The sequence below is a fragment of the Anopheles arabiensis genome, chromosome 2, assembly GCF_016920715.1.
Source record: "Anopheles arabiensis isolate DONGOLA chromosome 2, AaraD3, whole genome shotgun sequence".
NCBI lineage: Eukaryota > Metazoa > Arthropoda > Insecta > Diptera > Culicidae > Anopheles > Anopheles arabiensis.
The window spans coordinates 63,679,943-63,703,616 of record NC_053517.1 but is presented as its reverse complement, the minus strand read 5'-3'; the positions used below and the strand labels follow the sequence as shown (position 1 = coordinate 63,703,616).

Here is a 23,674-nt window from a genome sequence, read left to right as displayed (position 1 = left end):
ATTTCAGTAAAAAACATGGAAAAATAATTGAAACAAATAAAAATAATTTTCAGAAGCGGCTTCAAATCGTTTGGCATATATCGACTTTAAGCCGGGTTCGATAACATTTCGCATGTTATTCTGCTTTCAAAGCTTAAAAACTGGGTTTCGCTGATAACCATATTACCTAGCTTCGCTCCTACTTAACCAGTCGCTCATATCACATAAGTATCGGACCTCATCGCTCTCACACCTTTACCAGTTCGTCCGGAGTCCCTCAAGGAAGTAATAAGGCGGAACTTTTGCAACACATTTCATTCAGCAGATCCGGAAGCCCTGTCATATTTAATTACTCGATGAGAGACTCGCATCCAGTGCTGCAAAATGTCATGAGTATCACGAGATTTTCACCAACGAAAACAATGAACATATCCGTGGTAGCTTGATGCTCATTGCTGATAGTCAAGAAAAGTGCGCCATGACATGCTGAACACGACATGTGAATTCTTGAGTCCAACGCGATACTCTGACTGACAAGCTTAGCTTCATGCCGGCGCAAGCATTATCATGATTTTTTTCTGGTTGTGAACAGTGCTGAAAAATGCCACTGTTTCAATCATCAACACTCATGACTGAAACGAAGCTCAAATCAGATCACGTACACAACTGAGATGATCAGTGACTATACTCAAACAGTTAGATAATCAATCACATGCTTGGTGACATTTAGTTTAGCACCCAACTTTTGATCACTCACTTGGTCACGACATTGTTGTCGGCGATAATCGCGACATTCTTGGAATATACTTGGCGCGTAGGCTCTATTAACAAAATGAGCATGCTTTCTCCCTCTATCTGTTTTGATTATCTGTCGGGTCAAACAGAGCGAGAAAACATGCTCATTTTGTTTCTTGGAACCACTCGCACGCAATGCATATCTCCCGTGACCATCGCGATGAACACGAGTTGGTTGCACACAATGTCACCAAGCATGCGATGGTCGCACCAACTGTTTGAGCCTCGCCTCTGATCTTCGCAGTAGAGCTCGTGACACTGAGATGATTTTGTTTCAGCCAGAATTTTGCATGACTATGTCAGTGACATTTTGCAAAATTGATCACAGCAAAAAAAAAGTCGTGATATAGTGACTGACCAAGCGATGGTCGCAAACATGTCATGAGCATGTATTAGTCACACCAATCGTTCTGAGTATCACCTCTGATTATCACAATTGAGTAAGTGACGCTGATATGGATTTTGTTTCAGTCCGATTTTTTTATGACATTGATAGTGACATTTTGCAGCACTGCTCGCATCTTATTCGAACGTCATGTATTCGCGACCTGGGAGTGTTACTAGACGATAAACTATCATTTCGTCCCCATATCGACAGCGTTATTGCGAAGGGAAACCTACTGCTTAATCTTATAACGCGCACCTGCCGTGAATTTATCGATCCCGTGTGCATCAAATCGGTTTACTGTTCCGTTGTACGATCTTGTCTTGAGTACTGCTTTCTGGTTTGGTGCCCGCCTACTGTTGGTGATATAAATCGATTTGAAGCCTTGCAAAGGAAAATCACTACGTACGCGATCCGGTTCCTTCCTTGGCAATCTCACCATACTAGGCCATCCTACCATCAGCGATGTCTGCTTCTCGGACTCGAAACACTTAGCAAACGGCGTCGAAATGCGCACGTCGGCGTTTAAGGAAAAATTGCGGTTGCGTGATGTGTAACGTACATGTCTGACGTATGTGTATTATTATTTATAATATAAACGATTAGACCAATAGGTCCGTCTATTTAATAAACAAATATAAACAATATAAAATGCTTCGATCAGCCGCCGCCAGATGCGCTAGTCAAAATTGAAATTACACGATCGAGTACGAACAATGTACCCCGGGCTTTAACGTGGTGGTGTAGGGCATTTCGGGATTGAAGCCTTCTCTTGATAATCTCTGCCTTCTCTTGATAATTGGTTGTAGGCTGAGTGTGTGAGTATGTTTTTCATTTACGCCTTAAAAAACCTCGTTTTGTGTTTCTCAAGATCGTCTGTGACCCGTCAAGACCCGTCTAAAATGAATGCTATTACAAAGTTGTCACTCCAGAAGCACGTCAAACAACGTCATTCGTTCCTGGAACTCATGGACTGTTACAGTCGATTCGTTATCCAATTGAAGCAACTAATCAATAGTAAGGTAATCGCATACCTCTCGTTCACTGACACTAACGAGGATGATCTGCAAAGTAAAGACCTGGTGTATGACCGAATTCCTGTCTCGGATGATCTCATAATAGCGCATACCAAACGAGCATTACGGCCTTAGTGCCGTATACTTTGACGATTCAACCATTCCTTCAGTAATCAGTCACACACACATACATACACACATAAAGGCCGGGAGGCACCGTCCGTACTCGCTAGTGTAATTTCGATTTTCACTAGCGCATCTGGCGGCGGCTGACCCAAGCATTTTGCTAAACAATTTGGAACCGCTTCAGAAAATATGTTATTTTTCCATGGTTTTTACTTAAACTGGACTGGAAAAGGTTTAAAATTGATAGACAAATATGTTGTGCAAGTATTTCAGCCATTTTCGTCTAAAACAATGGTAGAAAAACTACTTAAATTTGAGATTTCAGACAACCAATCCCAGGATGACCAAAACAAGCTTCCACCAGCCGCCGCCAAATGCGCTAGTGAAAATCGAAATTACACTAGCGAGTGCGGACAGTGTCCCCCGGCCTTAAAGGTTTTTGAAAAAGTGGTTTACTCCAAGTTCTTAGCATCAGCATATCAATACATCAGCTAACAGCAACTCGGATTCGTTCCTAAACTTTCGACAGTGACCAACCTGGTCGATTTTACATCTCATTGTTTGAGCAATATGGATAAAAGATTCCAGACTGACCTAATATATACCGGTATCTAGGCAACAGTCGATAGCATTAACCAAACCATTTTACTAGAAAAGTTGTCAAAATTGGGATTCGTAACTAAAATATTAGTATGTTGGCTGAAGTCATACTTTGTTGACCGAACGTACGCTGCGACCATCGAGTAATGTATTTCCCAACTGTTTGTTGGATTGTCTGATGTTCCACAGGGAAACAATCTTGACACCCTAATTTTCATTTTATTCGTTAACTAGCTGATTAACCCGGTTTCACACGGGAGAATATGATTGTATCGTTTTAATTGAAAATAGAAGAATATGCAATCCGAGGAGTACAAATACTATTCCAAAGATTATATCCCAAAGATTCGTTTCTTCTTATCTGGCGGAATAACCGTAGGTAGTTAAGATCTGCCATAGCAATAATTCATTTGGATACCATAGAGTTTATTGGTTCAACCATACTTACTTACTTATTCGGTGCAACAACCGCTTTGCGGTCTTGGCCTGCCTCAGGAGAGTCCGAAACCGCTCACGGTCTCGCGCCTTCGTCTGCCAGTCCATTATCCCGGCCTTAATGGTGGACGCTTCCACGCTATCTTGCCACCTTAGTTTGGGCTCACCTCGCCTCTTCTGTCCTTGTGGACGGCCTATACCAGGATAAACAGTTTTGAGTATCAGGGACTTGATCCATGCTAAAGTTGGGCACATGACGGGCATTCTTTTGGCAATATAATTCAATTAATTATGAACTACATCAATTCAACAATGTTCTGTTTAAGCAGTTTTTACTTACTCATTTTTCCGGTTTCATCTTGTTTTGTTCAAGTGACAGTAAACGTACAGAAGTCATTCTTTAAATAAAATCTCCACAGCACGTGATTCCGTCGTATTCTTTTTTCTTCTTTGGCAGAACAACCGCTATTGAGCTATCAGTGACTTATTGAATACCCATAGCAGGATAATCAGTGCTACGTATTGAGGGCTCGGTCCATACCAGGCTTAAATACAGGACGGGCATGTAGGTAGGTCTTGCATGATGACTACATTATCACGGAACCGGCCATGCGATTGATGGTGTACAAACATTTAATTTGACTTTTAATTTGACTGCTCCATGGACTTTTTGTGATAAAAATACTCGTTTCTATATGGTTAGCATTTTTCGATATGAAATCGCTATACGCGTTAGAGCGTTAGAGATAACTCAGACCAAATTATATAGTATAATAGTAATTAATTTACTCTTATTTAGTAATTAATTACCCTATGGTTTATCCGTATTCCTTTAAAACTTTTCACAGAAAAGACTCATGTCATCTTCATTTTTTGTGCTCGGAAAACATCTTTCTACAACTATAAATTTTATGGTTCTTCAATCGAATATACCGACCACATTAAGGATCTCAGAGTCATACTCGATACCACGTTGACTTTTGCGCGGCATACACATATGAGGTGATTTCCAGGTGCATTCAACCACTGGGGCTCCATTTCCGTATGGCAAATGAATTCAAGAACCTAATATATATTATGTCGCTATACTGCAGTACTGTTCGTCCCATTATGGAATATGCTTCGGTGGTTTGGAAGCCAGTAATCCTACGTTGAGCGCAGAGACTTGAATATGTCCAGCGAAGACTTTCTCGCTTCGCTATGTGCCTTCTAGCTTGACCACCAAACAGCCAATTTCCACCATATAGTTCGAAGCTCTTACTTCTCGGTCTCCAGTCAGTCTCTGCTCGACGCCGCATAGTGCAACAATAATTTATGGCTGCACTAGTCACGAACAACATTGATTGCGCATCTCTACTCGAGCATCTGAACTTATATGCGCCCACCACCTCATTGCGTTATCGGCCGTTGCTTACGGTGGCTCGACGGCGAACTGACTAACGTTACAATGATCCACTTAGTTCGATGAGTTGTGCATTTAATGATGTGAATCACTTGTTTGATTTTGGCAGTACTTCGCAGTTGTTTAAACATCTTTAATATCTGGGATCTTTGGTATTCATTCAATGTAACAAATAAATAATGAAATAAATATATCAGATGATTGTGACTAAGACGCTTAAAAGGATTATGGGTCGACCACGCTGGAGATCTGGAGCAGATTATTTTCGAAGGATTGCAACTGTCGGCAACAGTGCTCACAATAGCATCGAGGGCATGAGCTGCCATCCGATCACTATGTGGTCAGATGAAGCATTGAAGCACCTAAAAGAGGTCTCTTTCGCCACGAGGTCCAAAACCCTATAATTCTACAATAACAACATTAACCATTTACAATAACAACCAACCTCAAGAATCTTTCAACAATCGTCGAAGGTGGGTCACAGTACCAGCTCTCTTAAGAGAATTAAGAAGAGTGACACAATTGACTCCCTTATGGCAAATATTTTATGGCATGAGTTTTTGTTTTGAGTTAGGTACCGACAGGCAGTGGAAAAATACCGATGGAAACTTTCGAAGCAAGGATCACAATGCAAGAACAAATATCATCCTAGAAAGCAAAACAAAAGGATGCAACACCAGCGAGGTAAGATTGATGGAAACTGGACAAGTAATACGTACCATGTGTTTACAATTAAAAAGAGCCCAACTTTGAAAGAAAAAAATATGTACATTCCTTATTGTGAACTATTTTTTTATTATCAAATTTATTATTTTGATATGATTATTCCACCGTACGTTTGTTGGTGATAAATAATGTTTAAATTATGTCGCTACACATAATTTTAAATTTAAACCATACACATGCCACTTTTAATGCTATACTTGTTTCGTCTGTAGTCGGCTAGTGTGGCGTTTTTCCAGAATTGTCATCGGCTTCTTTAAATTGAATTAGTATTACTAAGTAAGTGGCAATCGCTCCGCAGTACTAAAAAAAATAATAAATTGAAAAATTATCGGAAAAACACAGATATTTTTTCATCCCTGAAATGTTAAACAATACAAATGAAACAAACCGATGTGATAATTCGTCTGTCAATTGTACATAGTCCACAAGCGGTGAAGGAAAAGTTGCTAGCGATCAACTGCTGCCAAAACATGTTGATCTAAACGTATATTAAATTAAGATTAATTAATTTTAAAACGATCTAATGTTATAAATTACGCTAAGACATACACTCTCTATCATTTCAACATCTTTGCAGGTCCTCCTTAAGCTGTTTATAATGGTTATAGTACGATTTGACTGAAAGAATTTAGGTTGATTAGGAGTATGCGTGTTACTTTTGCTACACTTTAGGGTGAATTTACCTCCACATTAGTTATGTGACAGGGTTCAATGGTTAGTAAAAATCTAAAAATATGAATGAATAACCACAATGCCTGAATCCACGCAAATACTGCATCCTGAAACAAATAAACAGAGCAACATATTTAACCAAGCTACGGTAACAAGCGTTATAGTTAAAGTGCACCTTGTCACCAACCAACTCAACCATTAAAAAGTACGACGTGGCGACGAGATGTAGTAAGCACGACCCTAGCACCGCCAGCAAAGCAATTCCAAATGTCCTGAAATGGTTGTACACAAAACACGGAAATTTAAGATAATATGTAGATGTGAATTTTCCTGCATTGCTTCGATTCACTTGCTTCGAAACCAACACTATACAATATGAAAGAGAAGCATGTATTACGGCAAGATCTTCAATTATTTTTCTCGATGATAAGGTTCGCTTCCTATCAAATCCTGAAAATGATTGGTGAAAGTTGAGCTACTTCGTATCGATGGCCATTTAGAGGTTGAGTTAAACAATACCCTACCATGCGCCACGTTTGCTACACACTTTCGGAGGTCAACATCGATAGGATTATTTTTATCGGAATCTAAATTGATGGATGAGATTTCGATGCGCGGTGTTCTGCCAACTGAAAAGATAACCAAGGGATGAGAAGTACGATCTAATGATGATCAATCTGTATGAGCGAGGGTCGTACATTCGGGAAACATTTCGTACAGCGCCACATTCAAGTGGCGAAATCGATTACCAATGCCCAGTGCAGCTTGTGCGAACAGGACATGAAACATCATCAGTATGTAGTACAAGCAGTAAAATGGAAAGTAGCCTAGTACGTTGGCACCTAAAAAAAGACAATAGTGCAATAGTGAACAAAGATTCCAAAAGAGGGGACACCATGAAGAAACTTACTGGAATTGCTGTTTTCTTTCTTTATCTTATCGGCAATGCGATACCATACCCATATGTCCAGAGCTGGCAAAGCAAAAACAGGAGCAAATCAATGCAAATAAAACTCAACTCTTGGCGAGTTTGTTGTAAGTCTAGTTCAGAGGAGGAGTAGAATCTTACAGAGTGCTCCAGTAATGATGAAACATACTAATCCTAGCATGAGGATTCCTTTGCGTTGTTGCCTCCGGCTTCGGGTACTTTCCTTGACGTACAATGACAGTATTTCATCGGCCTCGTACATATTATGATTTAAAGGAGTGTAGAATGATTGAAAAAAATATTACAAATACATGGTAAAGTGCTGTACAGCTGTGGAAAAATTTAGAAAACACTTAAGCGGATCTCACTTCGGTTAACCGTCGATTAAGCTCACGCACAAAATGCAGTCCCCCTATTCCACTGAGTGTGCCACAAATGCAGGCAGACACTACCACCGACACGTCTAGAATGGTCACCACCTTTGAAGTAGCTGTTTTCATTCTGAAAACGAAGCTTTTTAACATTGTTAACGGGCTGTTCCTATGGTCGGGGATGTACGACATGTAAGGGCACATCGTATGTCTTACCGTATAGGTTTTTTGGAAGTTACATCGAAAAATATTCCTTTGTAGGTGAGGCCAGCTGGTAGAATTGTTTGATAGTTGATAAAACAAAATGATAGAAGTGGTAGGGAAAGGCTTATTTTATAGGCGCAGACAAATGGGTACAACATGTATAAACGTTGTACGTACCTAAGCAAAACACAAGGCCTACACTATAAACTATGAGAAACACGCTGCGCTTGTAATCCACTATTTGGCCAATAGGAGTGCGCTTCACTACATAAGGTGCAAGACCAAATATTCTGCTTACGTAAAACACTACTTTAGTAGACTCTGATATTTCCATGACCGGGCTGTATCGTAGTATGCTTTAGACTGTACTTCAAGTAGCGCATAAAAATGCCAAACAAGGAAATTGTAACTGCACTATGATGCGTCCCTCGTGAAGCAGAACCCTTTTATAGCCTTGGATCGAGCCAAGTGCAACCACCAGGCTTGTACTTGTTGTTGTTTATTAGTTCTTTTCCGAGCTGCGTTTTACACGACTGCTATTAGCACTCACTAGTTCAGGTTTTAAATCATACTGTTTACATTGGATTAGTGCAGGCGTTGGTCGTTATCCGTTATCCATTATCAGGTGACCTGCTATCGGCTCTGGGAAGAACTGGGGAAAGGCTTTTAAATAATTGTTTCTTGACAGTCCTGTAGCAGGTAGGTGGGAAAAGGTTAATATGAGTAACAGCAGGTTTCCTGTATGTTGGGTTTTGTTTATTTCCGGAGCTAGGTACGGACAAACAAAATCAACACTTGATTGTATAAGTGTGGGTATGTTCCATGTTGTATTAATGTTGTGTACAGGTTCTTTCACCGAAAGAAATACGGCTTCGTGCAACAACAAAAAGCTCATGCTACTTTGGTAAAGTCGTACTAGTTGACGACTGTACTATGAGACCGGCTCGATGTTTTAAAATAGTGGTGAAAAATTCAGAATATTTTAAATGTTCTTTAAAAAAACGACATCAACTTTAACCCCTTACTTCTATAACCACCTACCCATGTAGGTAATACATACAATAAAAGATTTTGGTTTCGGTTAGTCGTTAATTTTGTAATGATATGTTTATGCAAAGCATGTAGTTATATTTATAGAATCTATTCCAAAAGTTTTCTAGCTCCTAATATTCTTCTAAAGTCACATAGATTGAAATGATTGCCCCGACAATACAATGCTAGCAATATGTGCATTCTTTCTCGCTCTAAGTGAGATCGATCTTCTTGTGTCGTTGTGTGTGACAAATTCTGCCGATCCAAAACGAATGTTTTTTTTTCGTTCAGTCTATGACACCGACAGTTATCTTGCATCTTTTTCAGAACACATTTCAGTCAGATCTGTATGCGTGCCGAAGACCTAACCGTTCACTTTTTCCCATGCGGCGACCCACAATTTGATGACAGCTCCAAAGTATGCTGTCAAAATTCGCCTATTCGGTTGCAAAACTCCATCATATGATTGCAAACCTCCACAGAATGCTTGCACGATTCCACTACCGGTTTAAAACATTCTCTTAACCGATTGAACTGTTCCATTATATGACTCGAACCCCCAGAAGGAAACGACATGTATTAGAGATCAATTTCAACGAATGGGTTCTAAACCAATTTCACTAAATGTTTCTCTCGGATTAAAGATAACACACGGAATAGTGTTGTCTTAAAAAAACTTTGTGCGCATCCTGAAGGTACTAAACATCCCCATAATTATATTGCGTAGCTCTGTAACCGTCGGCCCGGTTAACTAGTTTTATGAAAAAATATGTTGAAACTCTAAATTTTCTATCAAACGTTATATTTTTCCACTCAATTTCCCTCTATGGAAAAGATGGTAAGAACACAGATGATACTTATAGAAAACGTTTCAAATCATTAGATATCATATAAAAACGATATCATATAACTCAGTGAGGATCGCGGCGCGAGAAGGACAAGTCGTCCTCTCCTCGCATTGCGTGTGTGCGTTATTTATAATGTATCCGTGTATCTACCAAACCAAAAAATGTTAAATACATATTCAGTATTTATTTCATACTTCATTTTGTGCGGACATAACTCTTAATAATGTTGAATTGTTAAAATATAACAAAGATCAGATAAATAAAGCAAATAGACACTAATACTGTACACCAATGCAGTTACAATTAACAATAATTTGATATAAAACATATAAAGAAGATAGAATGGACATGTTAAAAGCAAAAGAACATTTTTTTGTAAAATTGAGATATTTTCATGTTCGCTACGATAATACGGCTCTAACAAACATATAAAGTTAACCGAATTTCATTGAATGAACTTAATTATTTACCAGTTTAATTAAAACACACAGTTATGTTATTATACTGAATATAACGAATTTCACATTACAAAAAAATATATATATTCAAATAAGACAAACATGGAATGCTGCCAACATAACATTAGAACATGAAGAATGCGCATGTCCGTCATCTGTCGAAACCTAACATCATTATTTTACCTTCCTTCATTGCACTTTCACAATCAAATCAACTGGGGTGTGTTTAGTATCTACTGCACATATTAATGAAAGCTGCATTATCTTTGTTATTCAGTCATTTTTCGTCCTGTGAGAACTGGGTGCATATCCCTATCGATAAACGACGATAGTCGAATCGTAGACTATTCGCTTCCTAGCTTTGAATATCTGAATGCTATTGAATTTCTTATCAGTGTAAGAAAGTGAAAGTGATTATTTAGTGGCAATCTCGTTAGAACTTGGTGCATGTATATTGCTGGTGTAAATTACGAAAGTTCCGCCCAGTAAAATAATGTGCGGTGCAATATAAACAGCTTTGAAGTATTTTCGCCGGAACCGTATTAAAAGGTAGGGAAGAAAACTGTTTGACACAACTGACACACGCCCTTCGTAGAAAAATAATGAGTCGATGGAAATCGCTGCAAATTCCATATCGAAAAACAATTCATTTGTATTTCGGAGGGATTTCATATTTATTACAACATTTAAGATTTGTAGATATATTATCATATATTTTACAAATAGCGCTGTAAACTTGAGCTTTGATGAATTGACGTGGTTGGATTTTAAGAATATTGAAAAACATTCCAAAGAGAGAGTCAAACTTGTTAAGCGCCGGCTTCGAAAATCATCACAAATCTCCTAAGAAGGTGACAAAAACGTCATAAAGTTCACTATATACTTTAAATCTTTTATTCATTCACTGGTTCATTGATGATAGACTATCAATCTTTGCCACTCCGTTTGCAAACTTCCAGAAATATTATTTATGATTTTTTTATATAATTGAAAAACATTGCCGTTGTATTAAGATTTGCGGAACAAATCACGTTCGTTGCTTTGTAAAGCATGAAAGTCTAATCGATGAACACCCAGTCCAGGGAACACGCCTATCCCTGGTCACTGATACCTCACCATGAAACCCGACGATTGATTGCAAAGGATGAATCACGTTACAACCCATGAAGACGAGTATTGATTTTACGATGCTTGTCGATAGATTCGACGAGTTCATGGATGTGTGTTTGTGTCTAGGCCGCGTCATGTTGTCTAGGCCGCATAGCATTGCCAATGTCGGCAGATAGAATAGTTGCTGCTTGATGGTTGTCCATCGCTACTGCACACTTTTTAATAAAATATGTGTTTTGGTTAATAGTAATAAGATACACATGTTTACCTTTTGACAACATTTGCGAGTGGTTGATCGATTGAGAGCAAGCAAATTTCAATTTATTAGTTTTACTTATTCAGCATGGTAGAAAGTTCTTGTTTAATTAAAACTGATCGATCCATCAGACTCGGGATTTCTGCTAATAATGATAATTTTATTGCCCTTTGAATGTTTGCGTATTGCCGCTCCACTTGAGCAACCAGGATGTGACCAGGACAGTATTGTCAATATACTTATATTGGCTGTACGATTCAATTTGCGATGGAGGTCTGTTGAATGAACGAACGATCTAACTGCCCTTAGGAAGCGGAGAGGTTATCATCGTTCGTCTCCGCCACCGTTAACATGTTCGTCATGACATGATTAGTCAGTCATATTTAAATCATTGGTGCGTCTTTATAGATGGCCATATCGCAGATAGGGTGTTCCTTTTATTTGTTTATGTAAATCAAGCCCCGTACTAGCAGCCAGCTGCGTAAATATTTACGTCATTCACAATTAAATTCTAATTCTAGCAAAACTAATTCTAAACCATATGCTTCAAGTGCATCAATTTCCAAAACTTGCAGGTTAAAGATGATACATCGAAAGCAAATTGCGGCAGCACTTCTTGCTACGGTGTTACTATTAGTCAATAGCATACTTGGTGAAAATGTTACCTCTATCATACCACCGACAATGCAAAGTACGTCTGATACAGCCCACACAACCACCGGTCTAGCACATACGACACAACAGCATCAACATTACCAGTATGCAACATCGACTGTGCAGCTAAACGCACTTCCTACCGAGCAGACGGGCTCGGTTACCGTTGGCCAGCCGGGTGGAACCGTCGCAGGATTGTATGTTAGTACCACCATTGATCCTATATCCACACAGCAATCGACCGTTTCTCCGCTGTATATATCGAACATGTCTGCTACCTTTGCACCGGCAACTCAAATATCCTTACGGCAAGATTTAGTCGATAGCTTGCCGGTCGACGTTTTGCAGATCGAGGAAAAGCAGCTTGGGCCGGGAGGACCAAATCAGGTGGAAAGCGTGGGCATTCAGCGAGCGCTGTGTTGGCTGAGGGAGAAACGGTTGCCCGACTACAGTTGGGGCAACGACACGCACATGGTAATTCTGGCCAAAGAGTTGTCCGGAGCCCGCGACCCAACGGATAATGATAATCCTATACAGGCGGTATCAGACTTGGAGAACCTGTTGTCCATCAAGCAGATGGATATTGAGGTGTTGACGATGCTCGACCGGCATCATGCTACAGCGAAGCTACCGCATACCGATCACATTGCCAAGTACATCTTGGCTATGGGAGGTCTCTGCAAGGATGCACGTCATTTTTACGGTCACGATTTGGTAGCCGCGCTGGAGCATCATGAGCACGATCAGGGACAAGAGTATGAGTTTGCGTTGACAGCACTAGCCATATGCAGTTCTGCCACACATGTGCGAAAGCGTCAAATTCGACGACTGTTGGACATAGCTAGCGGAGAGGTGAACGATGTTGGTAAGTAAAATAACGTCGGTTCAATCCTTGTCCTTAGTTCTGCTTTAGTTTGTGCTTTATGATCCTAGCTAGATGTTTAAATTGCATTGTTTTTTTTTGTTGTAGATACGATTGCCATGGTGTTGTTGGCACTCCGTTGCATAGTAACCGATCATCGTCACCGACATTTGCAGCATTTTGTTCGTCGTCCTGCTCGGGGTTTGGCTAGCTTACAGGGGCCGCAGGGTAGCTTTGGTTCGCTGCGGAGCACGGCACTAGCCATGCAGGCGCTGCAAGATTTGGAGCCCGATCCCGCCGGCAAATGGAATCGAACTGCCGCATCGGAGTGGTTACTGGCTAAGCAACGTACCGACGGAGGCTGGACGGAGGAACCGCTGCAAGATGGACAGGTTAGCAAACGATCCGCATGATCGTGAGCTGAGTGGCTCTTTTCCCATTCATAAGTTTCACCGAACGTTCACACATATATTCATTCATCCATTCATGGCTCTTCACGGGGAACTATGAACATTTTTATAGGCTTTTGCTCTTTTAGCCTTAAAATTTTACCAGCCACTGCTCGAGTAAATAGCGGCCAAATTATTTAATCCTTCGTTTATTTAACCGATTGTTGTTTGATAGGATCCTAGCATTGGCATCGGATTAACAGCTGATATCGTACTTGCGCTTGGTTGGCGGGGATTGGGAGCCGTTCGAGCGCTGCAATGCGATCACGTAATGCGCGAATCCAACGAACCATCGGAAAATGGCGAGCCGAAGCTAGCTGCCCCGGTTGGGCTCGGTATATCGCCCGTAGAAGAGCTGGAACCAAGAAACGTTTCATATACGTACACCCTGTGGGTGGGTACAAACGAAACTGAGGAGTATTTCCTCGATTTGACGTCACCGAAAAATACAACATTCTTCCGGGCCATGAAGCAAGCGGCAGAAATAGATCCTAGGTATGGCGATAGCTGATGATGGTGCGGTTATACCGTTCGTTTATGACTGTACAAGAAACATAAGCAAAAAAGATCCTGGGTGTTGTGTGTATGCTAACTGATCTCTTTATGCTGCATGGTTTTCAGGTTTTCGTTTGAAGCACGTGAATGGCCCAACGGACACTACGTTCACACGTTGGCTGGAATGAAGGAGGAACCGAAAAGGTAGATATGTTTTAGTCTAAGAGTGGCAAACGGCTAACACATGTGACCGTTTCCTTTACAGCTATCACTTTTGGCTGCTATATCGCTTGCCCGAAAGGCCAGACACAAAAAATCCGCCTGGTAATCAGCTAATAGCTCCGCTAGGTAAGAGAGTTTTGATTTTACCTATACTCTTGTGCCTACAGTAACTGTGGATAACTCAACATCTGTGGTGCGAGAAAATGTGCAATTAATACTGTATAAACTACTTACAGGGGTGGATGAGCTGTTAGTGGAAGATGGAGAACACTATCTCTACTGGTACAAAAAGCTTTAAGCTTTCATTTTCTTCGATTCTACAAATCTGATAAGAATAGTAAGCAATAAGAAACAACAAGTAACTTCAACGCCACCAATAGTATTGATCAACAGTAGCAGCGATTAAAACAGCTATAAAGTATGTAACAAATGCTAATAAAGCGGTTGCAGCTTTATGTATGAGACTGGAAATGAGCAAAGCTGCAGCATCTCTGAATGTAGGTTAGATGATCAAAAGTACACAACATCACGAATTTTGCGATGAGCAATGTTTCTAACTTTCCAGCACAACATACGATCTAGTTACACAGTTAGGTTGAATATGAGTGGTCAAATGCTCAAACCGGTCCGATCACGCGTCAGATGATACATACAGATGATACTGACGCTTCAAGGAAAAACATCGTTTGCTCAACAGTCAGGTTCAGATGCTGACGAAGAGTGCTCCGTGTAATGAAACATAATTACGATTTACGTAGTAATACCATAGAAAGTATTATGTACCAGAAGAAATACGGGACGGAGGAAGGAAGATCATGTGAATCGACAGTCTTCTCTCCGCTTGCTGGCAAGGGACGGATGAGGGAAAATTAAATAATATGTGGACCATCCGTAAATGAGTATAAAGGAAGAATGTAATGAAGCTATGAACAAACACGATATATTGAGCCACCTTACAATCCATAGGCGGTATGAACATGATATAACCGTATACAAACAATTATACAAAATATACATAAATATCTATATACAAAACCGTAAATGAATATATATATACACATATACATATACAGCCGTAAAATATACATATAAATACAATGCAAATGCCGAAGCATGGTAGGAACGCTAAAACAATGGTAAAAACACAACTAACCAGTAAGCCATCGCTTGTATGGTCAGCCAGCAAAAGGTGGGCGCCTTTGCAATTGTGCAGGAGTTTTTTTTTAATTTGGCCAATAGCGGATCTAGCGAAGTGAATTATTGCTCAAGCAGCACCAGCAAATGATGCACTCCAAATTGACAATAATTAAAGCATAAAGAAACAAAACAGAAAACAACGGTTCGCTAAACGGTATAAGGAACGGTTCTAATCGAGCAAATAATACGTTAAGATCACGAACAGACACCAGCAATGTAGGATTGTAAGAAGTTTTGTAGCCTCAGTAATAGTGATCTGGCAAAAGGGAACAACAACATGGGTTGAGATGAAGGGAATCGATTTTAGTGCATTAAAACAAACACGAGAAACAGCAAGCACAGCAAAGCCAAGTAGTAGATTGTCTCGTTAATGCTAAGTCGGTAAGCTTAGTTGGCGGAATTAGAATCTGGTATGGTAAATGTGGTGCGACTGGAATTCTTCTATTCATGACCTCGTTTGGATCTGCTAGCCCTGTCGCTTTATTACATTATAACATCTATAATGTTAAACATCGTAGCTGTATGTTTGTGTTGAAGACAATATACAGTATGACCTCACTGGGAGGGATAAAGATTGCGTACCAACTAGTGGATGTGCAACTCGATGGTTGAGTTGTTTGGCAGACCGCCAATGCGAAGAATGAATACGAAACTGAAAAATTTTGTCCTCCAAACTTGTTTGAACCAAACGCAAATTCATCGCAATGGCTTTGATTAAAAGCTGACCATGACTACCATTCCGGGTTTTCTTTCTGTCAAAGCTACCTCGTTGGTTGGATGACAATTCCACTATTGAGGTGCCAGCTAGTGAACAATCCAACTAAAAAAGTCCCAACTAGTGAGGTTATACTGTAATTTACATTATGCTACGCGGCTCAAATGAAGTTAATGATGGCAGTGATCTGATATTGCAAATAGGAAACTTTACCTATTATAATATTAGTTGCTGCATAAATGCATAAACTGTTATTGAGTTAGACAGTTAGACACTAACTATTTTTCGACATTCTTAAGTGTAAGCTAATTTGAATAGCTGATATGTTTCCTATCTTAATAAAAAGACAACAGCAAGCCAACAAAAACGCAACACGTAGGGTCCATCACGATACTAAACAACAATTCCACATCGCAACGGAACGGAGACGTCTTAGGAGACCGCGCTGAAAGTAACTTCATATAGAATTATTAGCAAAGCGCTAATCTAGCATCACATAGCATGATAGCAAATAAGCAACGCAATAAATAATAATAAAAAGCTATTATTGTATTGTCTACTTTAATTGTGATTAATTTCCTTGATGTAATACTTTATCTGTATTGTAGTCACAGTACACTAAATTGAACATGCCGTATTTTCCTGTGTATAACAACCTCTCCTTATGTTCTTCTATTTGGCGTAACTAACTAAGCGGTCATGCCCCGTCCTACACAGTCTTATGATCAAGACTTATTTAAGTACCAAGCAGTCCGAACAGCCAGGAGGATAGTAAAATTTTATTGTCGATTGTTCATCGATTGTGCTACAATCGAAAATATATCACTCGTATAAAACAATTATCTTAATTTGCCTTTCATCATTTTTTTATTGATAATATTTGTTTGTTTCTATTTGTATTTTGTACTTGTAGTACAAAATCCGGTGTGAAATAGTTACATAAGCCTTAATGATACTAATATAAATTCATATGTGTTATACAAAGCTTAAATGCTCTTTAAATTTCCATGTTGTCGATTTCGATGTTACGAGCATTACATTTTCATAGCCAAAAGTAAGCGACTTCAATTAAAAAGTAAAAAAAGTAATATAATAATAATGCCGATTGAATAGGCTATTTTTACATTTACAGAATATCCGCACCGATGAAGAGTAAAAACGGGCGAAACGCAAACTCCACGCTAGAGTTCTTGTTGTGTCCGCAAAAATGAGACATGGAGACGGTGGTGTACGGCACAAACAGAATATGTGTTTTATTCCTATCTTTGGTATGGGTACAATAAACACGGGTAATAAATAATATACACAACACACGCAATGCGGGGAGAGGACGACTGGTCCTTCTCGCGCCGCGATCCTTACTGAGGACGTCACAGGATTACAGCCCTGCTGTCAACAGTGAGCCCTCAGGATGAGGCAGCGGTCTGTCCACAACAGTTCTTAATTTGGGAATACACATTCAAATGTATTGATAAGCGAACATAAACTTTTCCTCACACCAAATTGTCGAGAATTTAACGAAAAATCCGTTACCCTGAGAAATATATAGATAGCGCTTGGCATTTTGGCCCCACGCTTCACGTGAAATGCCCTTCATTGACGTCGATGAAATTGGAGAAAGCCTTGGGGATATCTTCAAACAAAACAACACCCAATTAACCGATTCAAAAACCAGCGCATTTTGCTCTGCGGAAAATCTTGGTCAATTTATCATTATCATCATCGAGTCGGGTAACAGTAGGTTCAATAGTCGACCTGAACTCGCTACACCAACGAATCGGAATCGCTTATGCTTTCTTGCACTTACCGGAATCATTGCACCTACTGAACCTACTTTCGGGTCGACCTTTACGACTCCGGATCGCTTATGGATGGCTCCGATCCGGTAGGTTTGGGTCGACCCGCTCATCACTAATGTACATCATGAAAGAAAATAACACCAATTATTTTTACCAAGATATCATACAGAAGTAGACTACCATGCTTTCACTACCCTTCAACCAAAGGGTAAATGTGTATTATTTTCATCTGTTTTAATCAGGTATAATTTTTAAACATATGTATTTTATTACAACCCAGAAAAAGTTAATAGAGCTAGATAGTGTTTGTTGTATGTATCCTTTAATTAGAAATGTTATGTTGTTTTGAACCTATAATGGCCCCCCCATACCAACTGTTGCTCAACAATTGTGTTCTTTCCAAAACATGATACACTTCAACGTTTTTTTGCTCCGATGTTCAATACAACATGCCAAGCATTCGTAACACCCTGCAGGTTTTCGATGCTCTGCTTGATGTTCCAAATGAATGGCAATTATGTATCGGCTTTTTATTTGTAGTACTGTTGGTAATAGTATAAATTTAACGGATTTTCTGAGGAGCTTTACTTTAATGAACATTTTTTGCGTAATATTTAGTCGATAGAATACTACCCTTCTAGTACCTAGAATATCTAAAAAGCGGAAGAACGATGGTAAAATCCTCCGTATTTCTATCAATTCTGTGCACTTTTAGGTGAAAGTTTACAAACCTGATTTTAAAAAATGTATCGCGTTTACCTCGCTGTGGCAAAGATACTGGTAGATGAATCTGCCGCTATCAGTGATCTGAACGAATCTGCTCTCCTGGTGCGTTGCAACGCAATAATCAAAACAATTACTCAGCCTTGTTTTGGTATTCAACGTTGCGCATCTGCTCGCGCTGTTCTCTAAATTCTCGATTCTGATGCTCCCGGTGTTCGCGCTGGTCGCGATGGTGATCGCGGTGGTGTTCACGTTGTTCCCGTCCCTCTCCACGGTTTTGATTGCCGCGGTTACCACGATTGCGGTTGTCCTGGCGACGATTGTTGTTCCAGTTTTGATTTTGATTCTGATTGCGATAATTCTGGCGATCGCGATTGTACCCTTGGTTACCGCCACGCTGGAAGAAGTTTCCTTGCTTCATTTCGAAGATTCGTTCGTTTGCGTCCACCAGATTGGTCACTTTGTCGGCCAGCTGCATCGAAAGGGCTTGTAGACGAGACGGTTCAGAACGATGCATGACGATCGTTTCGGTAGGATCATCCAGTGATGCCATTAGTTCTTCATTGATTATCATTTTGCTGATTAACGAGTGGACCTTGCTTTTCGGTAGCTTGAACATGTCGGCCAAGTGTGGTACGCTGATCGATGCAAAGACATTCGAGTATGTGAACAAATATGTGCGGAGCGATTCTTCTTTAATGAATTTAATCATCATTTCACGCACGCGATTAGCTTCGTAGAAAAGATCCCACACTTTAACATTCATCTTTTTGTTGACAATGAAGTTGGCACAAGCATTCCAATCGCCGTGCCGCATTGCCTTTGCAGCAGCAACCACATGCTCGCGCATCGACTCCGGTGGTCCAACCAGAGACTGTCGCTCGGATGATCTCAATTGCTGGTAGAATGTCTTACTGATCATTCGACGACGCGCATCGAACTCATGAGCCGCCATGTATGGAATCTCGAGCAGCATAGCAGACACCAGATAGACACACTCGAGCAGCTCCAGGTTAATGTGCATGTGGAACGGCATTTGACGTTGCTTCTCGATTTTCTCTTGTTCAAGCGAGCGTTCGTGTTGACGTTGCGGTACTAGTCCTTGAGCGAGTAATTCTTTCGGCTTACCCGTCATCATCAAATCTACCAGACACAGGTGAGCATCCTTGATATTGCCGTGGCGGAAGGCACACAAGCCTAAATTGGCCATCATACGATTGTACAGAATCTGGGTTGCGGGATCGGAATGATGGATTGTTTCCTGCAGGTGCGACATCAGCACTAAATCACGCGCCTGGAACCAATTATCATGCAATGCATGATGGAATATGTGCGATAGGATTGCACGTGTGCGTAACCGATCCGTTTGATCCTTGGCATAGATGTAACGACAAAGCTTATCCATCTCTTCAACCGACGTTATGGTGTTGGCTGGCAGTTGACCCTTTCGTTTTTTCAACACGTCCGGGTCGAATTTGTAGTACAGATGATCAATCTTGCGTAGATAGATGCGGCAGATTTCCATTTCATTACCGAGTCGCTCAACGTAAGTGACAACTTGTTCTATTATGTTCGTGACTGGGACCTCATCCTTCAGCCGGTCAACGTACTCATTGCTGTGCGGATCGCATTCTTTCAACAGTTTTGTGAACTCGTCATCCAACCGTTCCACTGCAGTCAGCATGCAGCCGCGTATCTTGAACGGTGCAGTATCGTACTCTTCGTATTCATCCAAGATCGACTCGGATAGATGCACATCCTCGTGAGCCAGAAGCAGTTTCAGCAGTTCTTGAATTTCTTCCAATAGTTTACTCCAGTGTTCCAGTTTCATCGCTCCAGATACTTTTGGATTGTAGTCGAATATGGCAGAAACAATGTTGAAACGAATTTTCACCGCCACCGCCGGGCCAAGATTGTTGGTCTCGGCCACTGTACGCAACTCACGAAGAAACTCAATCTGCATTTTTCGATCAGTACGTTTTTTACCTCGGGCAGCCATCACTTCGTTCAGCTTGTTTACGACCAGCTTCGTGTCGATTTCTGCATCCTTGGCGAACATTTTCGGCTGCTCGGAAGCACCGGACCTTGTTCCGTTGACCACCTTCCAGCCTTCTTCCTCCTCCTCGTTCTCGTCAAACATTTCATCTTGCTTGGGTTTCTTCTTCTTGCTCAAAGCTTCGCCCGTTTTCTTCTTCTTCTCTTTCTTAAACGCATCGTCACCAGATACACCGGAAGGTGCTGAAGCAATTTCTTCCGTACCCTTCTCTGGCTTCTTCAAGAACCGGTCGCGAATGCTGGTGTATTTAGCATCCTCGTCGGAAGAGGTGCTGTCCGAGTCGGAATCGCTGCCCCAGTCCGACGAATCGGAATCCGCCACAGGCTTAACAGGTTTGGCCTTCTCTGGTTCCTTTTTGAAGGATACCGCTTTCGGTTCGACTTGTACCACAACCTTCTCCTCTTCCTCATCGGACCCCTTTTCGTCTTCGCGTTCATCATCCTCTTCCTCTTCGGCAAAATCTTCTGGAGCGGCGCGGAAACGCTTCATATCCGATTCGAAATCTTTGATGTATTTCCTGAATTTTTGTCGCAGAGTTCCTAGCGCTTTGTTATTATTCTTCGAGAGATTTTTCCGACTCTCCTTGTCGTCCCAGCTCTCATTAACAAAGTCCTCCAGCTCAGCAAGCGCACGAACGACAATACGAGGCGTTACGCCATTCTCTTCCTTCATAACTACCGGCAACGCCTTCGTATACGCTCGCATAAATTCCTCAAAGCTCGTCAATACACTCGACATATCCTTGATCTTCTTATGGTTCCGGATACTCTTGATGATATTGGAGAGGTCTTCATAGCGCTTCTCCTTCTTCGATCTTACGACGCGCTTGACGTCCTCCTCCTCATCACTGAACTGTATGGTTTTAAACAAGATCACGTTGTAATAATGCAGTACTATCATTGCATTGCAATTAATAACTTACCGTGAACTGAGCCACTTGCTGACGAATTACTGGCTCGCTATCAGAAGAGCTGTCGGAATCAGAGTCCGAACCACCGGCGAAGAAACGAGACATCGTAACACCAGTTAAATTTTGCCTGAGGAAAATAGAGATGGTATACAGTTGAAACGCCGTTGCTAAACAAGATGCCGAAATGTCGAAATAAAATATAAATATATTTTTCACACAAAAAAATCGGAAATCATGCACGGTTGAACAAATGAATTGAACTGCAAGTGCCGATAAGGCAGATTTTATAGGTTAGGAAATATCTTTCATGGAATGTTCACAGCAGCTGCCACGCACTACACATAAAAAGTCAAATAAATGGTTATATTCTGCTTGAGCGAAAAAACACATTTGATCAAAAGATATGTAACACGTAAAAATAGAGAGCTTTTCAAAATTCTATGAAAGACTCACTTTTTACACAATTAATATAGCTTTTGTGTTACACGCACACGTCTAGCTCGAAGGACTGAACCATTAACTGTCAGAGTTCCGAAAAAAACATCGCATTTCGGTAATGCGCTTTTACACCAGACGAACTGGACAGTTCGCGCGGTCGATCTCTTACCCCCTGTTTACACATGGCAATCGCCAGTAGCGAACCCATCGAACTCCTGTCAAAATTTTATAGAGTTGAGGATGGGTTCGATGGATGGGTTTTCCGCCACTTGCGGGTATCCAGGAGCTCAGTTTTGAAAGGTATGAACGGTTACCGGTTACCGTTCAAATAGACATAGAGCGAAAACGTCGCGCGCGACAAAAAATAGCTAAAAATTTAACTCTGCGTAGATCAAAGTAGCTCATTTCGCACAGTCAACCTTCATGCTTTTTGTTTAAAAACATAAAAAAATGAGTTCAAATGTGTTCAAATCTATTTTTACTTTTGACATTAATCTGGCTCGTAACAAAACTTAATAACTCGATTATTTCGGATGAAGCAGAAATGTCGCGCGAGACGAGTAGCTCTGTTTGCCAAATTGAGCTACTTTTTGCCGCGCGAGAAGGCTCGCGCGACGTTTTCGCTCTGTGTCTATTTGATCGGTTACTGCAGAGAAATCATGTGAGCGGTTGGCTGCATTCTTTCATCTAACAATATGAAATTAGTTTTCTGTTAACCTTACAATACACAAGATCTTGCAACTATATTTACCATTGAGCAATAATTGTAAGTAAATATTTATTTTGAACAGGGATTGATACAATTGTAATAATATTTCGTGTACAATATAAAAAATAATATTTTTTAGCGGGTCTCGTGGTACAGTCGTCAACTCGCACGACTTAACAACATGCCCGTCATGGGTTCAATCCCCAAATGGACCGTGCCGCCATACGTAGGACTGATTATCCTGCCATGGGGGCAAATCAATAAGTCACTGAAAGCCACGCCCACAAGTGGTACAGACTAGTGTTGGGAATTTCGTTAAAAAAAGGAACGGAACGGAATAGTTCATTTTTCAAAAAGAACGGAACGTGAACCTGGGGTGCAAAAGAACCGACCCAGATCTTAGAAGCCAAACTTAGAAGCCAAACAGCCAAGGGGGGGGGGGGGGGGCGAGGTTATTGAGTGCTACGAGTATCTACGATTGTATCACGAGATTGACTAATTATTTGAATTTCACTTACTATTTAAAACAAATAGTTTTTTCACACAAATCGTTTACAAGATCACAGCACTCAAACGGTTGTCGAATGGAACAGAATGATTCAAATCGAATGGCCAAATATTGGAATCATGCCGAGTGCCAAGATCATGTGGACATCGTGGCATAAAAAATAAATACATTTTATTTTTCGTTGTTCATACTCGCATTTCATTATACATCTTTTCCAACCCGTTCTGCCATATGAGTACTAATTTAAATTTTATAATAGTTATTTGTCTAGTTAAAACAAGCTAAATTATAACAAAAAGTAGAATAGATGTTACAAATTGCACCATAATACCAAATGCAACACCCTTTTTGGTTTCGCTTATCACGATTTTTATATACGATACGCGACGAAGTGCGATGAATATTCCTGTGAGCATGGGAGAGTGCACAGGCAACACATACTGTATACGAGAAAGAGTGAACAGTTATCTTGCATGCAGCAAGCAACAGCCGGACAAAGCCGGTTTTTTCAAAGAACGGAACGCACGAACGATAGCACCTTGCTAACAATATTGAAGCGGCAAAGACCGGAACGGAACGGAGTGAACAGAAAGA

The 23,674-nt window shown here is 40.6% G+C and overlaps 3 protein-coding genes across 9 annotated transcripts; 1 reads left to right on the top strand and 2 right to left on the bottom strand.

The window, feature by feature from the left end:
- Positions 1 to 5,509: 5,509 nt before the first annotated feature.
- LOC120893914 (gustatory receptor for sugar taste 43a) lies at positions 5,510 to 8,043 on the bottom strand. Of its 5 annotated transcripts, none has more exons than XM_040296139.1 (13): positions 7,817 to 8,043; positions 7,652 to 7,706; positions 7,433 to 7,577; positions 7,206 to 7,317; positions 7,047 to 7,109; positions 6,835 to 6,978; positions 6,661 to 6,765; positions 6,490 to 6,586; positions 6,312 to 6,408; positions 6,148 to 6,243; positions 6,014 to 6,082; positions 5,853 to 5,942; positions 5,510 to 5,764 (listed from the first exon to the last, which is right to left on the bottom strand). In XM_040296139.1, exons 1-13 carry the CDS (start codon positions 7,971 to 7,973, stop codon positions 5,681 to 5,683), a joined length of 1,314 nt encoding a protein of 437 aa, XP_040152073.1. In that variant the 5' UTR covers positions 7,974 to 8,043; the 3' UTR covers positions 5,510 to 5,680. The 5 variants fall into 5 exon arrangements, with proteins under 5 accessions (XP_040152073.1, XP_040152074.1, XP_040152075.1 ...); XM_040296140.1 differs by having other exon boundaries at positions 6,502 to 6,586; XM_040296141.1 differs by having other exon boundaries at positions 7,433 to 7,565.
- A 2,132-nt stretch (positions 8,044 to 10,175) lies between these two features.
- Positions 10,176 to 16,502, top strand: LOC120908509 (uncharacterized protein CG3556). 3 transcript variants are annotated; one of them, XR_005741146.1, is made up of 8 exons: positions 10,176 to 10,526; positions 11,895 to 12,862; positions 12,968 to 13,251; positions 13,484 to 13,803; positions 13,930 to 14,007; positions 14,069 to 14,151; positions 14,262 to 14,522; positions 14,591 to 16,502. XR_005741146.1 is itself a non-coding variant. In XM_040319551.1 (7 exons), the coding sequence occupies exons 2-7, from the start codon at positions 11,926 to 11,928 to the stop codon at positions 14,321 to 14,323; spliced, it is 1,764 nt and encodes a 587-aa protein (XP_040175485.1). In that variant the 5' UTR covers positions 10,176 to 10,526; positions 11,919 to 11,925; the 3' UTR covers positions 14,324 to 16,502. The 3 variants fall into 3 exon arrangements, 2 of the variants coding, with proteins under 2 accessions (XP_040175485.1, XP_040175484.1); XM_040319551.1 differs by having other exon boundaries at positions 11,919 to 12,862; positions 14,262 to 16,502; XM_040319550.1 differs by having other exon boundaries at positions 14,262 to 16,502.
- A 1,656-nt stretch (positions 16,503 to 18,158) lies between these two features.
- On the bottom strand, positions 18,159 to 21,966 carry LOC120908508 (eukaryotic translation initiation factor 3 subunit C). The gene is made up of 3 exons (XM_040319549.1): positions 21,879 to 21,966; positions 21,438 to 21,552; positions 18,159 to 21,367 (listed from the first exon to the last, which is right to left on the bottom strand). Exons 2-3 carry the CDS (start codon positions 21,528 to 21,530, stop codon positions 18,593 to 18,595), a joined length of 2,868 nt encoding a protein of 955 aa, XP_040175483.1. The 5' UTR covers positions 21,531 to 21,552; positions 21,879 to 21,966; the 3' UTR covers positions 18,159 to 18,592.
- Between the last annotated feature and the right edge of the window lie 1,708 nt (positions 21,967 to 23,674).